Source organism: Chionomys nivalis, chromosome 3 (genome assembly GCF_950005125.1).
Source record: "Chionomys nivalis chromosome 3, mChiNiv1.1, whole genome shotgun sequence".
NCBI classification, from domain to species: domain Eukaryota; kingdom Metazoa; phylum Chordata; class Mammalia; order Rodentia; family Cricetidae; genus Chionomys; species Chionomys nivalis.
In genome coordinates, this window is record NC_080088.1 from 98,203,768 (window position 1) to 98,229,372 (window position 25,605).

Sequence of the window (25,605 nt, forward strand, 5' to 3'; positions counted from 1 at the left end):
CCTGCCTAGAATCCCCCAGTGAGGGGCTGGGGTGTGACTCAGTGGTAGAGCCCCTGCCTAGAATTCCCCAGTGAGGGGCTGGGGTGTGGCTCAGTGGTAGAGCCCCTACCTAGAATTCCCCAGTGAGGGGTTGGGGGTGGCTCAGTGGTAGAGCCCCTACCTAGAATTCCCCAGTGAGGGGCTGGGGGCGTGGCTTAGTGGTAGAGACCCTGCCTAGATTCCACCAGTGAGGGGCTGGGGGCGTGGCTTAGTGGTAAGAGTACTTACCTAGCATAAGTAAGGTTCTAGGTTCTATTCCCAATGCCACAGAATCAAATACCTGGAACTCCTGGAGCTCACTGGCTTCCTACTGTTTTTTTTTTTTTTTTTTTGATTTTCGAGACAGGGTTTCTCTGTAGCTTTTGGTGCCTGTCCTGGAACTAGCTCTTGTAGACCAGGCTGGACTCGAACTCACAGAGATCCGCCTGCCTCTGCCTCCCGAGTGCTGGGATTAAAGGCGTGCGCCACCACCGCCCGGCTGGCTTCCTACTGTTAATCCAGGGACTCAGCTTAGTTGGAGTGCACACACTAACATGGGTTCAACCTCCAGCACCACAAAAACGATAAAAGAAGACGAGTGTGGTCTTTTTGTTTGTTTGTTTGTTTGTATTTGACACAGCGCTTCTCCGTGTAGCCCTGATTGTCCTAAAACTCACTCTGTAGACCACGATAACCTCAAACTCACTGAGATCCGCCTGCCTCTGTCTCCTAAGTGCTGGGACTAAAGACTAAAGGCGTACACAGCACTGCCCGGCAGATCATGTACACTTGTAATCCCAGTATTTGGGAGGTTGTGGCAGGAGGACCAGGGGTTTAAACTCAACTTGAAACAAAACCAGGTATCTCAGTTAGTAGAATGCTTGCCTAGTTCTCACAAAGCCCTTGGCTCCACCCCCACATAAGTCTCCTGTGAAGCATGCCTGTAATATTGGAGGCAGGAAGATTGGGAATACAAAATCCTTCTAGGTTACATAGCAAGTTCAAGATTGGACTGCATGAGACCCTGTGTGTGGTTTTTGATTTTGGGGGGTTTTGTTATTATTGTTATTTGTTAGCCCAAATCCTCGAAGTCCCTGCAAAAGCCAACAAGGAAACCGAATCCTGTATGTAAAAGCAAAGAGCCTTTATTTTAATAAAGTTTGCAAATTCGGTCTCTCTGCATGTCCAACATATTGGAATAACTGGAGAGCCCTAAGCTTAGTTAGAATTGGGTTTTTACCAGCACTCGGGAGGCAGAGGCAGGCGGATCTCTGTGAGTTCGAGACCAGCCTGGTCTACTGAGCTAGTTCCAGGGCAGGCTCCAAAGCCACAGAGAAACCCTGTCTCGAAAAACCAAAAATAAAATAAAATAAAATAAAATAAAATAAAATAAAATAAAATTGGGTTTTTATAGTAGTAAAGGTGGGGGTGAGGGGTTTCTGAGGTTTAGGACCCCTGATTGGCTGACATTTGTCTAGGGGTGTCCTGGTGAATGTGTGCTGGCTGGTGATCCTATCTACAGAAGTTGGAATATTAGGCATTTGGTTTGAATGGTCTGTTCTTGGTTGCTGGTCAGGTCCTACAACCAGGTATTGCCTCAGGGTAAACTACTGAGACTTGGGCCTCTTATTAAATTTAGCGAGGGCCGAGTTCTATTCTGGCAGGTGATAATGGTTGGCAATAAGGAACTTCCTTTGGGTGACCTGCCCATACTTAGCTTATCATGGCTGGCCCCTACATTATTATTTTGTTTGTTTGTTTGTTTTTTGATTTTCGAGACAGGGTTTCTCTGTAGCTTTTGGTTCCTGTCCTGGAACTAGCTCTTCTAGACCAGGCTGGCCTCGAACTCACAGAGATCCGCCTGCCTCTGCCTCCTATTATTTTGTTTTTTGAGACAGGGTTTCTCTGTGGAGGCCTGGCTGTCCTGGAACTCACTCTATTAACTGGGCTGGTCTCAGACTCAGAGGTCTGCCTGCCTCTTCCTCCAGGAATGCACCACCACCACCAGCTGAGACCCTGTTTTTAAAAGGGGGAGGAGTAGCTAAAATTGGGCAGTGGTGATGCATGCCTTTAATCCCAGCTCTTGGAAGGCAGAAGCAGGTGGATCTTTGTGTTCAAGACCAACCTGGTCTAGATAGTGAGTTCCAGGACTACTAGGACTACATAGAGAGACCCTGTCTCAAAAACAAAACGAAACAACCAAATAAAGATGGGGAGGCAGCACTCAATAGTTAAAAGTTTGTATTGCTCTAGTAAAATTCAGTTTCCAGAAGCCTCTGATGGCTCAAAACTACTTGTAACTCCAGCTCCAGGGGATCCAGCGCCCTCTTCTGGCCTCTGCAGGCATCTGCATCATGTGCATATACCCACACATAGATATAATTAGAAAATAGTTTTTAAAAGTGGTGGCACACACCTTTAATCACAGCACCCAGGAGGCAGAGGCGGGTGGATTACTGAATTTGAGGCCAGCCTGGTCTAATAGTGAGTTCTAGGATAGCCAGAGCTACACAGACACATACACACATAATTAAAAATGAATAAATGATACTCAGGACGCAGAGGCAGGTGTATTGTATGAATTCGAGGCCAGCCTGGTCTACAAAGTGAGTTCCAGGACAGCCAAGGCTACACAGAGAAACCTTAACCTTGTCTAGAAGAAGAAGAAAGAAGAAGAGGAAGAAGAGGAAGAAGAAGAAGAGGAAGAAGAGGAAGAAGAGGAAGAGGAAGAAGAGGAAGAAGAGGAAGAAGAGGAAGAAGAAGAAGAAGAAGAAGAAGAAGAAGAAGAAGAAGAAGAAGAAGAAGAAGAAGAAGAAGAAGAAGAAGAAGAAGAAGAAGAAGAAGAAGAAGAAGAAATATCAGAGATTTGATTCCAGGTAGTTTGTCTCAAATGCTCACAAGCACAAGAATGGTCCTCTGCTGCTTCTTAGTGACCTAGCATTGCTGATGAATGATGGGCAGCTAGCAGGTGCCGGCTCAGAGCAGCATTAGACACAGTTTCCAGAAGACGCACCTGGGAAGGCCAAAGGCCTAGAATCCAGATGTGACTGCCAGGAGGCTTGAGCACAGCCAGTCTCATGGCAGAGACGTTTCTGAGACCAAACAGGATTTCTCTGTGTAGCCTTGGCTGTCTTGAAACTTGCTCCATACACCAGGCCGGCCTCAAACTCACAGAGATCCGCCTGCCAGGAACTCCTTTTCAATACTAAAGATCTCTCCCTCCCTCCCTCCCTCCCTCCCTCCCTCCCTCCCTCCCTCCCTCCCTCTCTCTTTCTCTCCCCATTTCCTCCCATGTGGGCGCATTCCCGCATGTGGAGGGCAGAAGACAGTGTGAGTGTCCAGAAATGGCACCGTCTGCTTCCTCTGAAGCAGGTCCCTCTCTGGTCTAGAATTTACTGATTAAGCTAGGTTGACTGCCAGCGAGCCTCTGGAATTCGCTATATCTGCCTCATCGGAATGGGATTACAAGCATGCTCCACCATGCCCAGGATTTTTATACGAATAAAATCCCCCAGAAGGGATCGAACTCAGGTCTCCATGCTTGCTAGGCAAGCTCATCGCCAACTGGGCTGTCTTCCCAGACCCTAAAACTGGGCCTTTTGGATCCCATTTCTGCTCTAGTCTGATAGACCTTAGAAGTTGGGTAGAGATCCCCTGGGTACTGTGGAGTGTCTGGGCAAGCATCCAGGGACTTCTGGTGGCAGGGAACTAGGGATATGAGCATCATTCAGGGCTGTCTCAAAGCCTGATGAAGGTGGGCTTCTTCCCTGGATTTGACTTGCTCAGCCCCAAACTTGCTTACCTTCTGAGCTTACCTGAGCTTACCTGCTGAGGATCAGGGACTTTTCCCCCAAAGCTCACTTCCTCCTTCCCTGAGGCCATGGCTCTGGGACTTCAGGACACCAATGAAAGACCAACCTGTGTGGACACTGTCTGGTACAAAAGAAACTGGGAACATATTGCTCTCCCATTAACACATGTCCGTGGTGCCTTTGCCAGCCTACAAGATCCATGGGGCTGGAGAGATGGCTCAGTGGTTAAGAGCATTGCCTGCTCTTCCAAAGGTCCTGAGTTCAATTCCCAGCAACCACATGGTGGCTCACAACCATCAGTAATGAGGTCTGGTGCCCTCTTCTGGTCTGCAGACATACACACGGACAGAATATTGTGTACATAATAAATAAATAAATAATTAAAAAAAAAAAAAGATCCATGTTAGCCTACAGGCTCCCCAAGACCTTACTCACAAGTACTTGTTTTATACTTCAAAGCCCCCACCCCAGCTTGCAGGCTCCCTTCCTCCTATTCTCTCATAACCATGAAGAATCTACCCCGGCCCCAACTCTCTCGGCTTTCCCGAGAGACAGCCTGGGCAGTTTGGAATAAACTTTCCCCCCTTCCACCCACAGAGTGGCTGTTTTGATTTCTTTGTTGTTGTTTTTCTAGACAGGGTTTCCCTGGGTAGCCTCGGCTGTCCTGGACCGCGCTCTATAGGCCAGGCTGGTCTTGAACTCACAGAGTTCTGCCTGCCTCTGCCTGCTGAGTGCTGGGATTAAAAGCATGCAACACCACTGTCTTCCTTATTTTGGTTTCTTTGCCTGTGCCCCTCAAATTCAGGTAACAGCAGGGTTCAAGGCCTGAGGCTGGGATGCTAAAAGGGTGCTTGTTCCTGGAAGGTGGCACACACCTGTAATCCCTACAGTTGGTGAGCAGGAACAATCCCCACAGTTGGTAAGCAGGAACGGGGCTGAGCATGCACAAAGCCCTGGCTCCCATCTTCAGCACTGCATAAAACAGGGACGATGACACAAACTTGTAATTCCCAAGCTCAGAAGGTGGAAGCAGGAGGATTAGAAGTTCAGGGTCATACTCCTGGCTACAAGTCAAGTTGGAGGCCAGCCTGGGCTACGGGAATCCCGTCCGTCCGTCCGTCCGTCCGTCCATCCATCCTCTATATCTATCTATCTATCTATCTATCTATCTATCTATCTATCTATCTATCATCTATCTATCATCTATCTATCATCTATCATCTATCATCTATCATCTATCATCTATCTATCATCTATCTATCATCCATCTATCTATCTATCTATCTATCTATCTATCTATCTATCTATCTATCATCTATCTATAAATAAATATGTTAAGTCAAGCCTATTAGTTTTTTGGGTTTTTGTTGTTGTTGTTGTTGTTTGTTTGTTTTTCGAGACAGGGTTTCTCTGTGACTTTGGAGCCTGTCCTAGAACTAGTTCTTGTAGACCAGGCTGGCCTTGAACTCACAGAGATCCGGCTGCCTCTGCCTCCCAAGTGCTGGGATTAAAGGCGTGCGCCACCACCGCCCGGCCAAGTTTATTAGTTTTTAAAAGTCCAATAAACAAACAAGCAAACAGCATCAAAAAAGAGGGAGTGTGATGTCCCAAGCTGGGACGGTGTGGGACAGAGTTGAGTAAGTGGGTGGAAGTCAGCGAGGGACAGAACGAGGTAAGTCAGAGTTCAGGGGGAGGTCCAGGCTGGATAGAGAGCTGAACTGGGCCAAGGAGAACCCAGAGGAGGCACGGACTCAGAGGGGAGGTCAGTATTGATTCCAACCGGCTTGATTTCTACCTTTGCAAAGGACTAACAGCGTGGCAGAGGTCAGAAAATTGAACTCAGGGTGGGCCTGAGCCCGGGAGCATACCTCCTAAAGATCCCTGCTCCTCAAAGTTGCCCAAACAGCGCCACCTGCTGAGGACCAAGTGTCTAAACACGTTTGCCTCCGAGAGACCTTTCCCAATTAAACCATGGCCAAAACGGGGACAGAATAGCTTGGGGGGAAAAAAAAGAAAATAAGAAAATATATATTTATGAAAGAAAAGGGGCCGGGTGTGGTGGCTCAGGCCTTTAATCCCAGCATTTGGGAGGCAGAAGCAAACAGTGTTGGGTCTACAGGGGTCACAGAAAGATAGGGGACAGACCGCCAAAGTCTATTAAACCAGGAGCAAATTTTATTCCAGAAAAAAAATTAAAAATTTAAAAAATAAATCTCCGTGGGGCACAAAAAGCTGATCAGCTAGCTGAGACCATGGCCGGAGATGGACTTGAAGGCCGCGGCAAAGGACGGTTTCCGAACTCCATTTTTACAGCAAGAAGCAACAAGCATGAGGCATGAACAAAGGAATTTTCACAATCTTGAGTAAAACTCAGGTACAAATTGCCTTTTTTCACACTTTCCATTTACAGAGTTTTCCCGTTAAACTAGTGTTAGTGTTTAGTCCATTGTTTCCCCCAGCGCTCCCTGAGGGTGTTTACTAATACACGCCCCTGATATCGCCACCCCTGATATCGCCAGTTTCACGTAGCAGGAAAGAGTATGGGAAAAGGAACAACCAAAAAGTCAGGTACATCCCATCATTTGAAAGGTAACTCAACTCACATCAATTGCTGGTCTTGAGTGACCGGGGATGGGTGGTGGTGGTGGTGGTTATCTAAATGCTGAGCCTCAGTTTACAGAGGCTGCTTCAGCCTTGCAGACAGAGCTATTGATTGTAAAGCAGAGTAGCCCACAGTTAAGAGTTAATCCTTAAACTGCTGAGAAAGCTGCTGACTGGCTGCTGTCATTCTCCTATGCTGACAACTTTGGATTGCTTTATTTCCACATTTTTATTTCTGGAATCTACATTTCTATATTCTTATTCTTGGTCTCTTCAGTAGATCTCTGTGAGTTCAAGGCCAGCCTGGTCAACAAGGGCTAGTTCCAGGACAGGCTAAAAAAAAAAAAGAAAAAAAAAAAAAAGGAGCCGGGCGGTGGTGGCGCACGCCTTTAATCCCAGCACTCGGGAGGCAGAGGCAGGCAGATCTCTGTGAGTTCGAGGCCAGCCTGGTCTATAAGAGCTAGTTCTGGGACAGGAACCAAAAGCTACAGAGAAACCCTGTCTCGAAAATCCAAAAAAAGAAAAAAGAAAGAAAGAAAGAAAGAAAGAAAGAAAGAAAGAAAGAAAGGTGGAACTCCATGAGTTCGAGGCCAACATGGTCTACAAAGTGAGTCCTAGGACAGTCAGGGATACACAGAGAAACCCTGTCTCAAAACAAAACAAAACAAAAAAGACAAACAAACAAACAAAAAACAAAAAAGAAAGGAAAGGAAAAGTCCATGACCATGTAGTAGCCTGGACTGAGGATCACTTGGGTGCCCCATGAGTCCCTGGGAGACCCAGACACAGTGAATTTGAGCAATGGCCACAGGAACAATGAAACCACAGGAAGCTAGACCTGCCACCCTTGGCCAGGGACCAGAGGATACTGCATTAGCTGCTTTTTGTCCCTGTGACAAAGACACTTGGAAAAATAACTTAAGGAAGAAAGGGTGACTTTAACTCAAGGTTTCTGGACTGTGTGGCCCACCGTAGCCTTCCCAGCATCTCACCTTTAGGCAAGTTCAGCAGTCCTCTCTCTGCAGGTTCTTTGTGTCCAGTTCATGCATCAGTCCAGGCAAGAGCAGTTTCTTGCCCAAATGGCTATCAAACTCCATAAGGAGCCTCTTCGATGCCCATCTTCTTCTTGAAGTAGATTGGTGCTGCCAGGAGCAGAGTGTCTCATTGTCATGAAAAACCCTAAATTATTAAAACATTAAATGCCATGTTCTGTAGTCTTTGAAAGATATAAAGAATGCCTAATTGAAATATATCTCTATATATCTAGAAAATGTAACTAACATGACTACAAACTTGACTATTATAGATGATTATCTATTAACAACCTATATACATTACATTTTTAAATGAACTACACAATCACAATACCTTAATCAAGATCAGAAATAGATAACATAACAAAATTGACCTTAAACTTGTATCAATAAACCAAGATTCATACCAATGCAAATTATTCATATCTATATCATATCCCCCTTTAAATGTAAAAGAACATTTATAAACAGTATTTGGGAATATGGGCGCAGTTATTTCTCTCCAAACTGCTTCATGCTGAATGGGGGCGCTGTTATTCAGGTCTTTCATGGTATAACTTCTCTGCTAGGTTCATCTCAGTTGGCAGTTGAATGAAGTAATTTTCTGAAGGTGTTCACAGTAACCTTTCAGGAGGGAGTGGTCTATCATACCATATTGTGATAGAAGCAATCCACAGGGTCTCATCCTCTGTGAAAACAAAAGAAGGATCTCTTTTCCAAAGTATCATATCCTTAGATCCAAATTCTGAAGTCAAGGTATTTTCAAAATATCTATCTTGGATTAGTTCAGAAGCATTTATAAGCAAATATCTTTTAGCAGCTCTTGCTCCTTCCTCAGCATTCAAACAATTCAAAGAGAGCATAATAGCATACAGTATCAAGATTCTCTGTGTATTTTCCATCTTTGTGTGGTTTTACTTTACCATCTATTTCTTTTATTTTTACTTTTACTTTGTGAGTCAGGTTCTCTGTATATCTTTGTCCTGGAATAACTCTGTAGACCAGGCTGTCCTTGAACTCTCAGAGATCAGTCTGTCTCTGCCTCCCAGGCATTGGGATTAAAGGTGTATGCTACCACACCTTGAAGTCACAGAGGTCAATCTACCTCTACCCCTTGAAGTCACAGAGTTCAATTTACCTCTGCCTGCCAAGTATGGGGATTAAAGGCATGTGCCCCCCCACACAACAGACACCATAAACAACAAAGAGCTGGCAGAGTGCTTGCCTAGAGTCCTACCACCAGCCCTGCGTAAACCAGGCATAGTAGCTCATGCCTATCATCCCAACAACCAAGAAATAGAGACAGGAGAATCAGAAGTTCAAGATCATCCTCAGCTACATTGTGAGTTCGAGGGCACCCTGGGTATACAGGCCCCTGTCTCAAAACAGAATCTGAAGCTAGGATGAGCTGGTTCAGCAGGTAAGGAGACTTGCTGCCCAGCTCGGCTACTTGAAACACATGTGGTGGAAGCAGAGAACTGACTTCTGAACATTTTCCTCTGGGGTTTATACATGTACCGTGGCATGGCTCTCCCCATACATATACAAAATAAAATATAGGGGTGGAGAGATGGCTCAGCCATTAAAGACTAGGCTCACAACCAAAAAAATAGGAGTTTGGTTCACAACACCCACGGCTGTCTCTCCAGCCACAAAAAAGAAAATAAACAAAATAAACAAACTATAATGGGGGGGAGGGTCAGCAATTAAGAGCATTAACTGCTCTTCCGGAGGTCCTGAGTTCAATTTCCAGCAACCACATGGTGGCTCACAACCTTGTAGTTGTTGTAATGGAATCTGATGCCCTCTTCTGGCATAAAGTCATATATGCAAATAAAGCGCTCATCTATAAATAAAATAAATCTTTAAAAAATCAGGCATGGTGGCACGAGCATTTAATCCTTTAATCCTAGCACTTGGGAAGCAGAGGCAGGCAGATCTCTGAGTTCAAGGCTAGCCTGATGGGGAAGTTCAGCCAGTCACATTCTGTTTAGGGTATGTCCCCCTGAGGCCAAGAAAAACAGATCAGGTGTTCATCTAGCTCTCTTTGTTCTCTCCCCACTCCTGGTTTTCGCTGGATCCTTGGTTGTGTAAGTTTCCTTTTTCCACAATTATTAAATCTTTTGAATTGAGCTGGTCTGGTCAATTCTAACTACCGATCGAACTCACCCCTTCACTTGGCGCCCAAATGTGAGGCTTTTTGGATACCCGCCTCTGCCTCCAAGCCTTCTGGTTGCCACGAGGCTGCTGGGAGTCTGCGGCCTCCCTCCCCTCTGGGCAGACCACCCACCCTCCTCCACTTCCAGTCTTTTGCGCCATCATCCTCCCTTGTTCGTTCTTGCCCTGTCCGGCTGCACGCTGCTGCAGGCGCCAGCACCTGTAGCATGCCCAGTAGCAGCAGCAGCAGCAGCAGCAGCAGCAGCAGCAGCAGCAGCAGCAGCAGCGCAGCCCCCACACACAGCGCCATTGTTCCTAGGGCCCCTGAGCCCCCGCAGCAACCACACTGTGCCCAGAGTTGCCCTCCATGCATGACCGTGGCAGCAGCTCTGTCATCACAACCCTGGCTGTAGTTAAGTAACCCACACAGCACACAGTCTCTGAGTTTAACCTCTGGATTTGAATATACATATTTCAGAATTTTTTCCAGTTCTGACTTGCCAGCCACGTGGATTCAGGTGCACCCCACCACCTACTGGCAGGCAACGGTCATTACAGGTAAGATTTCTTTGGATTAAAAAAAATACAGGTAAGATTTCTTTTGATTTAAGTGTCAAACAATATAACCGTTCAAGGCTTTCACAGCCTTTTTAATTACACTATGAGATTTTACAAGATGATATTCCTCTTGCCTGGCTATTTCTGGGGCTTACCATTTTAATCGCATTTGGTAGCTTCTTTATAATATGGTTTGACAATAGAAAAATGATGCAATCCTTACAGACTGGATCCAAGATTCTTATGAAAGAGGTTGAAAACTTAAGGAAGGGCACGACCATCTTGGATGATAAGTTTCAGTCGGTTGAGGTAATTTCAAAAACAATTCAGACTGACACGAACCTCCTCAAGAAAGAGTTTGGAGTTCTCAAGGAGGAGACTAGATCTTTGTCTGATATGACTCGATCAACTGAGAAAAATTTCAAGAAGGTACAGTCTAATATTAAAGAGGACGTCGCAGCTCTGGAAGAGGGAACAGCTGATTTGGCTCGTAAACTTCAGTCCCTGTCTGTAGGTGCTGAAATATTATCTGAGAGGATTCAAACTGCTGAATGTATTAATAGGACTTTATCAAAGGGATATGAAAGATTAATGGACAGAATTTCAATACAAGAAGGTGCAATTCATGCTATGAAAATTATGTCCAAGGATGAGATATTATCTCTAACAGACAAACTTCATACCTTAGAATCCTCAATGAAGGCTTTGGAGCACAATACTGGACAGGAGATTCAGGCCTTACAGAAGGCAATGGTAAACAGATTTTAAAATATTGAGGAAATTATAGACTCTGAACAGAAGCAAAAGGTAGAAAGGCAAAATTTAACTCCGTCAGTGAGTCTGAAAGAAATTAAACAAGCGATTGTGAATTACAGACTACATTTGTCCTTTGTTAGAGAGATGTTCAAAACCTGGGCTCTCAGTAACAAGGCCACACCTCATGATTGGGCTCAATTAACCTCAGCTCTACTAGAAAGCAGCCCTCAGTTACACTTTAGGTGCCTTTTCAAAGAAGAGGCCAGACTTTTACAACAGCAGGAAGGAGCAAAAGGAACTGAGATTTCCCTAGATCAAATTCTAGGTGACGGACTTTACTCTGATCCTCAGGAACAAGCTCTTTATGATGACCACATCTTATCCATATGTGCCACAGCAGCTTTAAAGGCTTGGGATAGGATTCAGGACCCAGGACAGAGAGTGGAATCATATCTCAGGGTTAAACAGGGTCAGAGAGAACCCTTTAGTGACTTTTTACAAAGACTAACTAAGGCTGTACAAATAGGGATAACTGACCCAGAAGCCAGACGTATAATAATTGAGTCTTTGGCTTATGAGAATGCCAATGTAGAGTGCAAAAGGATCCTGGGGCCTTTAAAGATCAGATCAGCGCCCTTGGAGGAATGGGTCTTGCATACATTTGACTATGGCACCGAAGCATGGGTATAAGACCCAGCAACCACATGGTGGCTCACAACCATCTGTAATGAGATCTGGTGCCCTCTTCTGGGGTGCAGGTATGCACACAGGCAGAACACTGTATACATAATAAATAAATAAATAAATCTTTAAAAAAGTTTTTTTTTTTTTTTTTTTGGTTTTTCGAGACAGGGTTTCTGTGTGGTTTTGGAGCCTGTCCTGGAACTAGCTCTTGTAGACCAGGTTGGTCTCGAACTCACAGAGATCCGCCTGCCTCTGCCTCCCAAGTGCTGGGATTAAAGGCGTGCGCCACCACTGCCCGGCAAGAAGCAATTTCTAATGGTAAAAGAAGGCATCAAGATACCAAATGTTTTAATTGTGTTAAAATGTGACATATGAAAAGGAATTACAGACAACGGATTTCCAGGAATAATGCCTCTTCTAGAAATAACAGGAATAGGAGGACTCAGCCTTCAGGTTTATGTAGGAGGTGTGGCAAAGGCAGGCATTGGACAAATGAATGTAGATCAACAAGAGATAGACAAAGCAACCCGTTACTGTTGGGAAACACAATGGGGGGCCTCTTGCAGGCCCCCATGGTGAATGTGGTCCAGTCATTTCTGGTTACTGTAGAGAATGTGCCTCGTCAGGAAAATTAGAAAGCCCCATGCCTGCTGTTAAAAACAATAATGGCCTGAAGGATAAGTTAAATGTGGAGAATGAGTCAAGAACTCTGGTGGGACGGAGAAAATGTATAATCTGGCAGACTTCTATAAATGAACAAAGACCAAAGCTAAGAGTGTGTGTAAATGGCATTTTTATTAATGGCTTACTGGACACAGGTACGGATGTAAATATCATTACTCCAGACTCTTGGCATCCAAATTGGCCTCTTCAGGAGGTAGATATTCAGTTTCTGGGAATTGGAACTCTATCTCAAGTAAGACAAACCACGAGATGGGTTGAATGCATAGGGCTAGAAGGGCAAATAGGAAAACTAAGGCCATATGTAGCCAATATTGCAGTGAATTTATGGAGTCATGACCTATTACAGCAATGGAATACTCAGATTAACATTCCTGCTGCTTCTAGAGCCTATATTTCTGAGGAAAATATTAAAAGATATTACAGACGGCTGAAACGAGCCATTCGGGCTGTACAAGAACACAAAGCCATGGATGGCCTTTCAGAGGTACCAACAGCCCTGCCTCTAAAATGGTTGACTGAGAAACCAATATGGACAAAGCAATGGCCTTTAGCTGAGGAAAAGTTACAGGCTTTAGAACAGTTGGTACAAGAGCAATTATATGCTTGACATATAGAAGAATCTACCAGCCCTTGGAATTCTCTTGTATTTGTTGTTAAGAAAAAATCTGGTAAATGGAGAATGGTGGCAGATCTTAGGGCTGGCAACAAGATAATTCAACCTATGGGCCCTCTGCAATCTGGAATTCCTCTGCCCTCTCTGTTACCAAAGGGATGGCCTCTCATAGTTATTGATTTAAAGGATTGTTTCTTCACTATACCTTTACAAGAAAAAGATAGAGAAAAGTTTGCCTTCACAGTGCCTACTTATAATAACTCTCAGCCTACTAGGAGGTACCAGTGGACTATCCTCCCAAAAGGCATGTTAAATAGTCCCACCTTGTGTCAACCATTGGAAATAATACACAAGCAATTTCCTAAGTCTATAATTTACCATTACATGGATGAAATTTTGCTATCTGATTCAAACATAGATACCTTAGAAAGACTGTTTGAAGAAGTAGATAGTTTTACCTAAATGGGGATTGCAGATTGCTCCTGAAAAAATACAGAGAGGAGATTCTGTCAATTATCTAGGTTATAAAATAAGTTTACAAAAAAAGCAGTCTGGGGCTGGAGAGATGGCTCAGCGGTTAAGAGCATTGCCTGCTCTTCCAAAGGTCCTGAGTTCAATTCCCAGCAACCACATGGTGGCTCACAACCATCTGTAAAGAGGTCTGGCGCCCTCTTCTGGCCTGCAGGCATACACACATACAGAATATTGTATACATAATAAATAATAAATATTTAAAAAAAAAAACAAAAAAAAGCAGTCATAGAAAGATCAAATCGAACTGTAAAGGATATGTTAAACAAACAGAAAGGGGTGGAAAACACTCCCAGGAATAGGTTATATAATGCTTTATTAACCTTGAATTTTCTCAACGCCAATGAGAAGGGGACAATGGCTGCAGAAAGACATTGGACAATGGAAAAGTCTGCTGAATTAAATCAACCAGTATTTCAAGGATGTGCTGACCTCGCAATGGAAGCCAGGAGATGTGCTGCGTTGGGGAAGGGGTTTTGCTCTTGTCTCCACAGGAGAGGAAATATTGTGGATACCATCTAAATTAATAAAGGTTTGGTTTGAAGAGGAGAAGCATCTTGGAAAAGATAAATAACAATTCATTCACAAGGATAATAATCATACCAATGGTAAGAAAAACATAGGTTGGGGGCAGGGTTCTCTTCTATCTCCGCAGGTAAGCATTCATCTTCGAAGAATTTAAGGGACCCTGGATATTTGAATACTGATGGATAGAAACTAGTTACAACCCAATATGGAACAGCAAGAAAACCGAATAAGTTCAGTAAGTAAAATTATTATGTACGTATTTTTAAATATGTATTAGTGTGCATTTATTTATAAATATGTAGAGCTAGTTTTGAAGTTGGACTCTGACTCAGTCCCTCTCCAATTCCAAGCCTGTTGATAAGAGATATCTCAGAGTTTCTGTCTCATGTCAGGAGCCATGATATGGGACAGAATAATAATAATAATAATAATAATAATAATAAATAAACTTTCTTTGTCTTTCCTCATATCTGTTTCTGTCTTTATTACACCTTTCATTGAATATATATGTCTGTATGTGTCTTTGTAGATAATGTTTAACTTTCCCGTAAGAAACAATAAATTTTCCTGCAGTAATCTTTGAAGTTTCTAGGATGAGGATGGGACCCCACAACATCATCTCCACCTGGTTACTATGACATCATGATGTTGATAGCGCTAATATTAGACCTGTTTTTTGGTACCAGCTGCACAAGACAGTTCCGAATGGTGCACATTTTTGACAACATTCTGGTCGGACCTCCTCAAAACACTCAGACTATTTGCAATTTTCTCAGACCAAATATTAATCTTGGAATTTTACCATCATTTACTTTCACAGGACCCCCTAAGAACATCACCCCCATGACAGCTGGAAGCAATCTTAGAGGATGATGTCCCCTCTCCCAGAAGAGTTTGCCCTCGGGTTTAGGGACATCATTTAGGGGTTGGTATAGGGTTGAGGGGGTGGGGAAGGTATTTTATAGGCTCAGGGGTGTTTATTAAAAAAAAGAGAGATTAATTGGTGATGGGATAATAATAATATTGGTATTTGTGAGTTATTGTTTTTAGAAAATTATATTGGTATTGATTCTTGTATATTGATACAAAAGTTAAAGTATATTGAATAGTGTATGTGAGTATGCTTCTACCTCTGTTTAAAACATTTGTTATGTATTGATATATATATATATATTGTATTGATATATATACATATATTTACCATATTGCAGTGTACATTTCTACCTCTGATTAAGATACTTATATATTATTTATGTAATGATATACATTGTTTACATTTGGAGGTCATTGTCCTCATTTATTGCACAGTTGTTTATTCTCTTAGTCTTCAAGTTAGATAGGTATCAAGAATTATAAATCAATAGTCATATATGTTTGTCATATTTATATTTAGGTTTATCAGGTTCTTTAGCTACATAGAGATTATATTTAGTATAGATAATATAATCTTCAACCTCTTCGAAGAGCTGTAGAAAATGGCCTTTAGTCTAACCTAGAGTTCCGTGCTAATGAGACACAATCACTCCTGGCAACACTGCTCTACTCCCAAGAGAACGTAAAGCACCAAAGACACTCCACTTGGAGCTTGTCTTCTTGGCAGAACTGGCCTTTGGACAAAGAAAAGCCCATACTTCCACCATTGACAGAGTTACAGAGTATCTGTAAATGGATTGTCTTATCTTGCCAAGACAGGGTAAGATAGTTCTAAAACGTTTCGTGCCTTTGAAAATGGTGTGTCAGTTATGTTAGGCCTTAGCCAAAGCTGGTTGACTCAACATTGCAAATGAGACTTTGGGTGATTGCCCAGGTAGTCATTTGTTGTACATTTTGGAAGTTTCTCGTTTGTACTTCCTGGTTGCTCAAGTAATATTACTTCCCTTCTCAGATCTTTGATGGAGTTGAAGATTATATAATTGTAGTTATCCTCCTCATGATTTCGCTAAAATCATGGGTGGGTGAAGATGCAGCATACATTTAATCCTAGCATTTGGGAAGCAGAGGCAAGGGGATGTCTGTGAATACAAGGCCAGCCTGAACTATACAGGAAGACCCTGTGTAAGACAGAAAACCAACCAACCAATAATAACAATACTACCAAAATAAGGCCAAATGGGCCTGTGCACCAAAGGTGGTGAAGAAGTTGGCTTTAGGCTCACGGAGACTCACGATGGCAGCCATCATAGGCTCAGGAATTTGAAAAGCTGAGAGCATCGGAAAGAGCAGGAGACCACACAATTCCCTGGTTCTAGAAAACGACAAAGTTTGGTACTGACAAGATGGACTGGGACCATAATTGGGCTCCTAGAACAAAGTATGGAAACATAGTCTATAACCTTCAAATAGAATGTGGTCCTAAGATGGCTGTGGACTCCTCCCGAGAGATGGCGGAATTGGGAAAGAATCAGGCGAGATCCTGAGGCAGAGGAGCCAGGTTGCCTGTGGAGAATTTTAAACATGATGCTTACGGGTTTGTCAGCGGCAGCAATCGGAGGTCAGCAGAAGTGGGAAGTAAAGGGGCTGGAGAGACTGCTCAGTGGTTAAGAGCACTGACTACTCTTCCAGAGGACCCAGGTTCAATTCCCAGCACCCACATGGCAGCTCACAACTGTCTGAAGATCCAGTTGCAGGGGATCTGACACCTTCACACAATGCACATAAAATAAAGTGGGAAGTAAAGTACCTACAAAATCTCTGCTCCTGGCTGAGCTGGGTCAGCACCTGGCCCTCAGAACCTGGACGATGAGGGGTCCCGGTGGAGGGAACCGTCTCGTAACAGCCTTTACTCTTTCCTCTCAACCTAGGCAGCTTGCCTGTCAGGATATGGGAACCCCTTCAAAAAATAGCTGATCTTAGGGTGTCCCCAAGCAGGATTCTCTAGCTTTTTGGAGAGACTGAATTGTCCCCTTCTGCGACCTCTAGGCCCTTAAAGCTTGGTACAGCTGACGTCACCGACGGCATGGTGCTAAGCTGAGGCCCCAGAGACATCCCAACAGTACCGCCTCCAGGTGCAGGAGAAAGACCAGATGCTGGAGATCTTGCCATCTCTAGACCCTCATGCTGCACTCTGGGAAGGCTGTGGAACTCGCCGCCCTGACACAAACTCTACTTCTATGGTGAGACAAAGCCTCTGGGCATGGAATCCGAGGATCTCACTGAGGTCTGGGACGGAAGCACCCTCTCCCTGTTCAGATGCCCAGCCAGGACTTGCAGATAATATCTCTCACTTTTCTCCCTCCATAAAGGCTAACAGAAGCTGAATTAGAATTTATTTATTCTGGTTTGGGGGACCGAACCCTGGACTATGCACTTTCTAAGAATTTATGAAGCTGAGGCAAAATCAAGGTGCGACCTTGGCCTTGTCTCTCATTTTCTCACCATTTTCTCCTCCTCCTCCCCCTCCTCCTCCTCCTCCCCCTCCTCCTCCTCCTCCCCCCTCTCCCCCCTCCTCCTCCTCCTCTTTTCCTCCTTCTTCTTCTTCCTTCTCCTTCTTCCTCCCTGTTTTTTGTTTGTTTGTTTGTTTTTGTTTTCCAGGTCAGGTTGTAGCTCTGACTGTCCCAGGCTGGCCTCGACCTACAGAGATCCACCAGCCTCTGCCTCCAGAGTGCTGGGATGGAAGGCGAGCACCACCACTGCCCGTCTGTTGACCCTGGTCACAGCAGTTGACTCCTCAGTAGCTATAAGGCTGCTGTGGCCCTGGGTGTCCTGTGGTAGCGTGCATAGAGGCTCCCGGAGACAGAGACGGGATCGCCCCTCCCCCACCATCTTGCCTTTATTGTCATCATTTGCTTAATCAAGTTCTGTTCTGCAAAACTTAAAAAAAGTGGGCCTGCTGGGCGGTGGTGGCACACACCTTTAATCCCAGCACTCAAGAGGCAGAGGCAGGCGGATCTCTGTGAGTTCGAGGCCAGCCTAGTCTACAAGAGCTAGTTCCAGGACAGGAACCAAAAAGCTACGGAGAAACCCTGTCTCGAAAAATCCAAAAAAAAAAAAAAAAAAAAAGTGGGCCTGAATTCCCAGAAGCCCCTCCCCCACCCCCTGTTAGATTTGTAACAAAAGTAATGCGAATGGAGATAGTGTTTCTTTTCTTTTTTAAGTTGGAAAGTAACTATTTGCTCTAGGGAGTTGGTCAGAGTCCTCCCAGAACTTTTGGAACTTCTTGGTGCCAGCAGCCTTGGTGACCTTGAGCACACCGTCTTGCTCGCTCAGGGGCCTGCTCTCTCCATGGTGACAATGTCATTGGTCTGTACATCTCTAAAACAGGGGTGGGGGGAGGACAGGTGCACAGACATGTTCTTGTGGTGATTATCAAAGCGACTGGACTTTCAGGTGTAGTAGATAGAGATTGTGCCAGAGAATGGCAATGGTCTCTGCATCTTCATCTTGGTCGCTACACCAGACAAGATCGGACCTCCAGTGGAGATGTTATTAATGAAGGGGGGGAGGTGTTCTTGTCTATGTAGGTGCCCTTGATGGCCTCCTTGGACTTCTGGAATCCTGGACTAATGTTCCTGTACCGAGGGAGGGTCTCCTTGTTGGTTTCTCCCAGCAGAATCCACTTCTTGATTGGAAAGATTGTGGGCTGCTTTTGGGAAGCACGCAGGGTCTGAATGTTCATCATCTTTCTGGCAAACTGGGGCGAGGGGAGGGGGACATAGTGTTTCTAACGCAGTGTTTGACCCAGGAGCTATGGCAGAGCTGGTAAAGAGGCGACATGATAGAATTCCCACAGGACCAAGGTCATCCTGCAAGAGCCTTATAACTCCACCTCCAGCCTCGGGAAGGCCAGAGGCACACCAACTAATCACCAAGAAAACTTAGTCTCCGTTTCCCCCATTCTATCTAAGTCTTCATCTCCATGGTAGCACATTTTCCAGATAAACGCCTCCTGGGAGCGGAAAACATTGAAGCTGCTGCCCAAAGACAGCGATTGCAACATCGCTGAGACTAATTCTTCTTGTTCTTTTGAAAAATGTGTGTGCTGTGTGCAAACACTTTAAAGAATGTATCCAGGGGCCGGAGAGGTGGTTAAGAGTATAAAAGTGTTTGTTGTAATCAGGCCAGCAGAGGTGGCGCACGCCTTTAATCCCAGCACTCAGGAGGCAGAGGCAGGCGGATCTCTGTGGGTCCGAGGCCAGCCTGGTCTACAGAGTGAGTGCCAGGATAGCCAGTGGCTCACAGCCTGTCTCTAGTTCCAGTTCCAGGGGATCTGATGCTCTCTTCTGGCCTCCGATGCACCAGGCATGCTTGTGGTGTGCATATGTGCATGCGGGCTTAATCAAATATCTATAACAGGATGGCCTTGGTTATTCCCAGCATCTGGGAGGCAGAGGCAGGTGGACCTCTGTGAGTTCAAGACTAACCTGGTCTACAGAGTGAGTTCCAGGAGAGCCAGGGCTACACAGGGAAACTCTCAAAAAAAGGTTAACTAGGGCTGGAGAGATGGCTCAGTGGTTAAGAGCACTGCCTGCTCTTCCAAAGGTCCTGAGTTTAATTCCCAGCAACCACATGGGTGGTTCACAACCACCTGTAATGAGATCTGGTGCCCTCTTCTGACCTGCAGGCCAGGCAGACCACTGTATACTTAATAAATGAAAAAAAAAGAAAGAAAAGTTTAACTATCTATAACACGTATACACATAAAATAAATATATACACATAAATATATATATCACATATAAATATACACATATATCTATATCTACACACATATCTCTATATCTATATATCTGTATTTCAAACTACAGAACCCTTTCCTCTTGAGTTGCCTTGCTTCTGAACCTGGGCTAATCTGTCTTCCTGTCTCTGGCCACACCCCTCCAGCAAGTCTGTCATTTCTTTGAGTCTTGCTGTACCAAGTTGTTTCTCTCTGTGTATCCCGTTGTTAAGCGGGAGTGACCATACATCATTGCAGAGTTATCTGAGGCAAGGGCACCTCAGGGCAGCCTTGCTATAGCCATCTCTGATGCAGTCACACCTCTGCAAGCCAGGCCATCCTAAGTGCCAGCCCCAAGACAGCTGGCCCACAGATCCAGCCTGGGGCCTAGCCAGCTTGCTTCTCTAGGCTCTGTCATGCGCAAGTGGAGGCAACTGGGGAGAGATGTCTTACACAAAGTGAGGCTCTTTAGAACCTCAAGATGGACCTGAACTAAACAGTCTCAGCCAGTGAGTGGAAGCGGTAAGAAGGTGGGGCAGACTTCTGAGTGACGGGCTCAGACTGGTACTGCCAGCTGGACCAGAATGATTCCTTCTGCCAGGACCTGTCCTGGCTGCATGCCTGCTCCAGGTGTTCCGATCCAGGAGCTGCCCCGCAGAGGAGCTTACACTGCTAAGCTGAGAGAGTGGGAATTGGTGGTGGTAGGGACAGGGTGTGCCAGTTAGGTCCCTGCAGGAACCGGCTCCTCCCATAGACCCTGGGAGAACAGGACTGTGGCTTTAGGAAGGTGTGTGTGTGTGTGTGTGTGTGTGTAGTACACATTTGAGGGCAATCGTACGTGTTGGTATGAATGCATGTAGCTGTGTGCGTGTGTGGAGACCCAAGGTTGAGGCTGGGAACCGTTCTTCTTTGCTTCTACCTCATTCATTGAAACATTGCTTAATCAAACCCAGAGCTCCGGATGGGGCTGGTCTTCCAAACTAGATGGACTAGACACAAAAGTCCCTAACCTCCACCTTCCAAGGCTGGAATTACAGATGGACTCAGGCATTTGTGTGGATTCTAGAGCTCTGAACTCTGGTCTTCATGCTTGCATGGCAAGTATTTAACTGCCCAGCCTCACCCCTGCCCTTCATTCTTCCGTAGAGCGTCACAGTGGTCCCCAGGCTAGCCTTGAGCTCAGGATCTCCTGTCTTTGCCTTCCAGGCATAGGATTACAGGTCTGCATCATCACACACAGTTCTCGTCTCTTCTTCTCTTTGAGATGGTCTTGTATAGCTCAGGATGATTTCTGACTCGCTTGGTAGCTGAGGCTGGCATTGAACTCCTGAACCTGGCCTGGTAGTGCTGATATTAAAGATGTACATCATCTTACAGTTCATGTGGTGCTGGGACTGGAACCCAGGCTTCCATACATGCTTGGTCAACACTCAGCCACTGACTCACATATTAAATCTAGTTTGGCTGTTTTCTTCTTATTATTTTTTGTTCATTTACTTTGTGTGCTTGTGTATATGTGTGAGCACGAGTGTGAGTGTGTCATGGTGGGTGTGTGAAGGTCAGAGGACAGTTTTGGGGAGTAGATTTTCTTCTACTAGGTGGGATTTAGAGGATTGAATTCAAGTCACCAGGCTTGGCAGCAAGCGCCTTTACTTTCTGGACCATCTTGGCAGAATTGGTTTGGCTTTTTTGAGACAGGTCTTACCATGTTGCTCAGGCTAGCCTGGTGCCTCTGACTCCTGAATGCTAGGATTACAGTCCTGTACCGCCACACCTGGCTGCTTCTCTGGAATTCTAATTCTAAGACTTTTAAAAATTCCATGTGTGGGTGTGTATGCGTGCACACACACACACACATACACGCACATGCATAAGCATGCGGTACTTTCAGAGGCCAGAGGCATACAGTTCCCTGGAGCTGGAGTTACAGGAGATCGTGAGCTACTGATATGGGTGCAGAGAACTGAACTCAGATCCTCTGAAAGAGCAGACCATGAGCAATCCCTCCAGAACCAGTTCCTTAGATTACGTGACACTAGGCTCCAGAGCCCCCTAGGGCCCCTTAAATCTCTCCCTGGGTCTCCTGGAGGATGACGGATGGATAGAGCAAAGCAAGCAAGAGTGGAGCTTTGTCTGTGTAATCGCTTTAACCTGGACTAGTCAAGGCAAGCTCTCCAGAGCAAGCAGATACTAGGATCACTGTCAATCTTGACCAAATGTCAAACACAATCCATATTCTCTGCTTAAGAGCTCAGAGACCAGGTTCCATTTGCAGGCATATGCACAGGAGGGTGTGGGCTGACGAGTCCAACACCTCAAGAATTGGCCTGCAATTGCCACACCGCTGTACCTTCTCTAGTACCCTCCTTCTCCACACTCAGCCCTTGGATATTGCTGCTTTTGATAGTATTTTTAATTTTTATTTGTTTATTTTGTTGCTGCTGTATTGACAGAGCCTCGAAACAGGCTGGTTTGAACCTGCTCTATAGCCGAGAGCCACTCTGAACCTTCCCCCCGGCTCTTGCCTGGCTATGCCTTCTAAGTGCAAACTAGTATATAAAGTAAGGATTTTGGCTATATATATGGTGAGAGTATGACCAATGCAAGGTATGATTGAGGGGAAGGTTTTACTTGTAGATGTGAAGGAGCATACAGCCCAGGAATCTGGAAGAGTCCAGAGCAGAGAGAGAAAGTAGTAAATTGAACATGACCAGAAGACAGAACCCAGCCATGAGAGGAGGGGGCAGGGAGAGGAAGAGAGAAAGACCAAGAGAGTATGGGCAAAGGAGGTCAAGAGAGGAAGACAAGAGAGAGGGAGAGAGAGAGGGGAGGGGACCAGGAGAGGGAGGAAAGGAAGCCCACGAGCTGGAGAAGTTGAGGGTGGGGGATAGGATGAGAAAAGCCCAGAAGAGCCACAGGTACTTGGAGTACTGAGGAAGCAGCCTGGAAGCCAGCATGCACTTTGATACGCCAATAAGCACCACAGACAAGAAAACTCTTCCTTTAGTAAGTGGGTATGGTGTCAGAATTTGGGGGAGTTTCCTTTGGACCTGGAGAGAGGTAGATCTGCCTGACTCTTTACTGCTTCACTTTTCAAATTTTATTTTTATTTTATGAGCATTGGTGTTTTGTCTGCACATACGTCTGTGTGAGGGCCTTGGATCTCCCAAAACTGGAGTTACAGACAGGTGTGAGCTGCCATATTGGTGCTGGGAATTGAACCTGGGTCCTCTGGAAGACACTGCTCTCAATCACTGAGCCACCTCTCCAGCTCCCTGTTATTTTGCTTTTGAGATTACTTTTCATGTGTCCCAGGCTGGCCCCAAACTGGCTATGTAGCCACGAAAACCCTTAACTTCGGATCCTCCTTCCTTCACTTCCAGAATGCTGGACTTACAAGTATGCACCGCCATGCCACTATATTCCCAGCTCCTGTTTTGTTTTGTTTTGTTTTGGAGACAGCAAGTATGTGACCTGGAACTCACTCCGTAGCCCAGGCTGGCCTCAAATTCACCATGCTCCTGCATCAGCTTCTGGGTACTGGGTACATGTGCCATCATGCCCAGTCCCACCCTGGTACAATTTTAATTTCCAGATTATCACTTTTTCCCATCTTACTTCGGAAATGTCAGGCTGGACCCAGGAAGGGGTTGAGCCCATCGCAAAGACACCAAAGGACGCTCCAGCTGAGAGCATTCATCCCAAGCCTGCCATAAACACCAGGGCTGAGACGGTGGCAAGCAGGAGCTTCCAACTTTTATTTGAGAAAAACAGAAAGTACATGTATCAAAAGAGCATACAGATTGACAGAGAGGGGTGGCCAGTGGTGGCTACTGGGGATGGGCATCCGGCTGATGGCTTCTACTCGGCTCCAAACTAATCCGACTTCGCAGCTTCCGGACCCCCAATCTGGGCGCGGGCCTCAAAAGTGACGGGAATGGTGATCTCCGCTGACTGTGTGGCTGTTTTGGGCAGCGGAGCCTCCACGGTAAGTGTGCCCTCAGGGGACAGGGAAGAGGACACCAGGGTGGGGTCCACACCGGGAGGCAGCCTGGACGCGAAGAAAAACAGGACAAGGGTTACACATCCCTTCAGACCCCGGGGCCCTCTGCTCTATTCCCTGGATCCGCTTTCCCCCACCCCTCCATGCAAGGAACCAGAACTCACGTGTATTTCCGGGTAAAGCACCGAGAGATGTAGCCATGTTCGTCCTGTCTTTCTTCGTGCTTGCCTGTGGGTGGGCACCGAAGGAGGTCATATGCAACCCTTTGCTGTCCTAGCCGGCCCCACCACCTGCTAAGGAGTGGCTGTTGCTCTAAGGCAGCACCCAATTCAGAGGGCGGCGAGAAGCCTGACTGCCTGGAATCTTAAAACTTCCCAGAAAGTTGGTTACTGGGATTTGGGATGCTAGGGGCCGCGGCGCTGGGCTTGGCTCTGACCTAGGCTGGACACCAGCGCAGGCGCACTCGGAGTTGTGTGCACACCCCCTCCTCTGCTGGGACTAGGGACCCTGGCTGGAGTCCCAGCACTTCCTTATTTGGGAATGGGGTCTTCCAGAAGGTGCGTTGCTGCGGGTAGAACTCGGGGCCTCCCGTAGGCAGGCAAGGCTCTTTCCGGAGCTACATCCACAGCTGTTGGTCCTTATCATGGAGGATGACAGGGCTCTTAGGAGCAACCTGAGCCCTGGGTTCCGCAGCAAGGGAAGCTGCCTAGGGAGAGCGGTGCTGACCTCCCGGTCCCTGCGCTCATTTCTAACTTTCCGGGCTCCCATCCCTTGGTTTCACGCTCTCCCACCCCTAGAACCCCCTACAGCCCCCTCAGCCCGCCAGCTTCTTCCCTTGTGGTGGACAAGGGAGACTCACCGGTGATCTCCACCACTCCTTCCTTGGTCTTGACCGTGAGCTCCTCCGGAGCGAAGTGGTTGACGTCCAGGGACACGCGCCAGCGATCGGCCGTCTGCCTGATCTCCGAAATGCCGCTGCTCAGCTGCCGGTTGAGCGCACGGCTGAAGGCGGGCGCAGCCAGAGGTGCAGCCAGGGGCGCGGCCAGGGTCACTGCAGCGGGTCCTTCGGCGGTCGCGGCGGGCAGCGGGCGCACGTAGCCGGGCCAACCAGCGGTGCTGAACCACTGAGACCACTCATCGGGCAACCGAGGCACCCCGAAGGCTTGATCGAAGAGGCGGCTGTGGGCCGGGTACCAGTCCCGGAATGGTTCCCAGCTGGGGCTCCGCAGCAGCGAGAAGGGCACGCGGCGCTCGGTCATGTTCTTGGCTGTGTTGGTCAGGGCTGAGGATCAAGAAACACTGGGCTGAAGATCCGAGAAGTGCCGAACTGGAGCCCCGGCTGTGCTTTTATGCGAGTCCAGCCGGGTATTTTTAGCAGGCGGTGCTTCAGGTCTCTATTAATGGCAATGACCGTCTAGGGGCCGCCCCTCCCCGCTGCATTCCTCCCCGTGAGCTTACTGAGGGGACGGGCAGGCGGGGCCAGGAAGGTTCTGCCCCCATCTGGAAAGTTCTCTAGTTGAAGAAAACAAATGTCTGTAATACCGGTAGCTGGAGCTGTTCCCACTGTGGGGCATTCACAGCCTGGGCTAGAACGTTGCCGGCTGAAGGGCGGTGGCCTGTGACCGGTCCCATCTTTCTGTTGAGACTACAACTAGAAGTTAGGTCCTTTGTGTCGCAACTAGGAAGCAACTGAGCCTGATCTGAACCAGAGGGAGGCCTGTGTGGACACACATATGCCATGGCACACCTGTGGAGACCTCAGGACAACCAGAAACCCTCAACTCTATCCTGGGGAGCGAAGGCTTGGTGGTTGACAGGGTCTTTTATTGACCCTGGAGCTTGCAAACTGGCTGGGCAGGGAGCCCCCTACAATCCTCCTGTCTCTGGAACTGCCCTACCCCTCCAGCCAAGCGCAGGGATCGATAAAACAGGCAGCTACACTCAGCTCCCTGCCTCCACCCAGCCCGGTCCTC

At 46.5% G+C, this 25,605-nt stretch overlaps 1 protein-coding gene and 1 pseudogene across 1 annotated transcript; both read right to left on the reverse strand.

The window, feature by feature from the left end:
- Window positions 1–18,065: 18,065 nt before the first annotated feature.
- LOC130871401 (40S ribosomal protein S11-like) lies at window positions 18,066–18,594 on the reverse strand (annotated as a pseudogene).
- Window positions 18,595–23,365: 4,771 nt separating this feature from the next.
- On the reverse strand, window positions 23,366–25,032 carry Hspb1 (heat shock protein family B (small) member 1). The gene is made up of 3 exons (XM_057765326.1): window positions 24,492–25,032; window positions 23,797–23,860; window positions 23,366–23,680 (listed from the first exon to the last, which is right to left on the reverse strand). The coding sequence occupies exons 1-3, from the start codon at window positions 24,889–24,891 to the stop codon at window positions 23,506–23,508; spliced, it is 639 nt and encodes a 212-aa protein (XP_057621309.1). The 5' UTR covers window positions 24,892–25,032; the 3' UTR covers window positions 23,366–23,505.
- Between the last annotated feature and the right edge of the window lie 573 nt (window positions 25,033–25,605).

Excerpts from the sequence above, each read along its gene's own strand:
- Hspb1 (XM_057765326.1), bottom strand. The coding sequence starts at position 24,891 with ATGACCGAGCGCCGCGTGCCCTTCTCGCTGCTGCGGAGCCCCAGCTGG. Across the intron at positions 23,861-24,491 it reads AGGAGTGGTGGAGATCACCG|GCAAGCACGAAGAAAGACAG; the intron begins GTGAGTCTCCCT and ends GCCCACCCACAG. Across the intron at positions 23,681-23,796 it reads TGCTTTACCCGGAAATACAC|GCTGCCTCCCGGTGTGGACC; the intron begins GTGAGTTCTGGT and ends CTTCGCGTCCAG.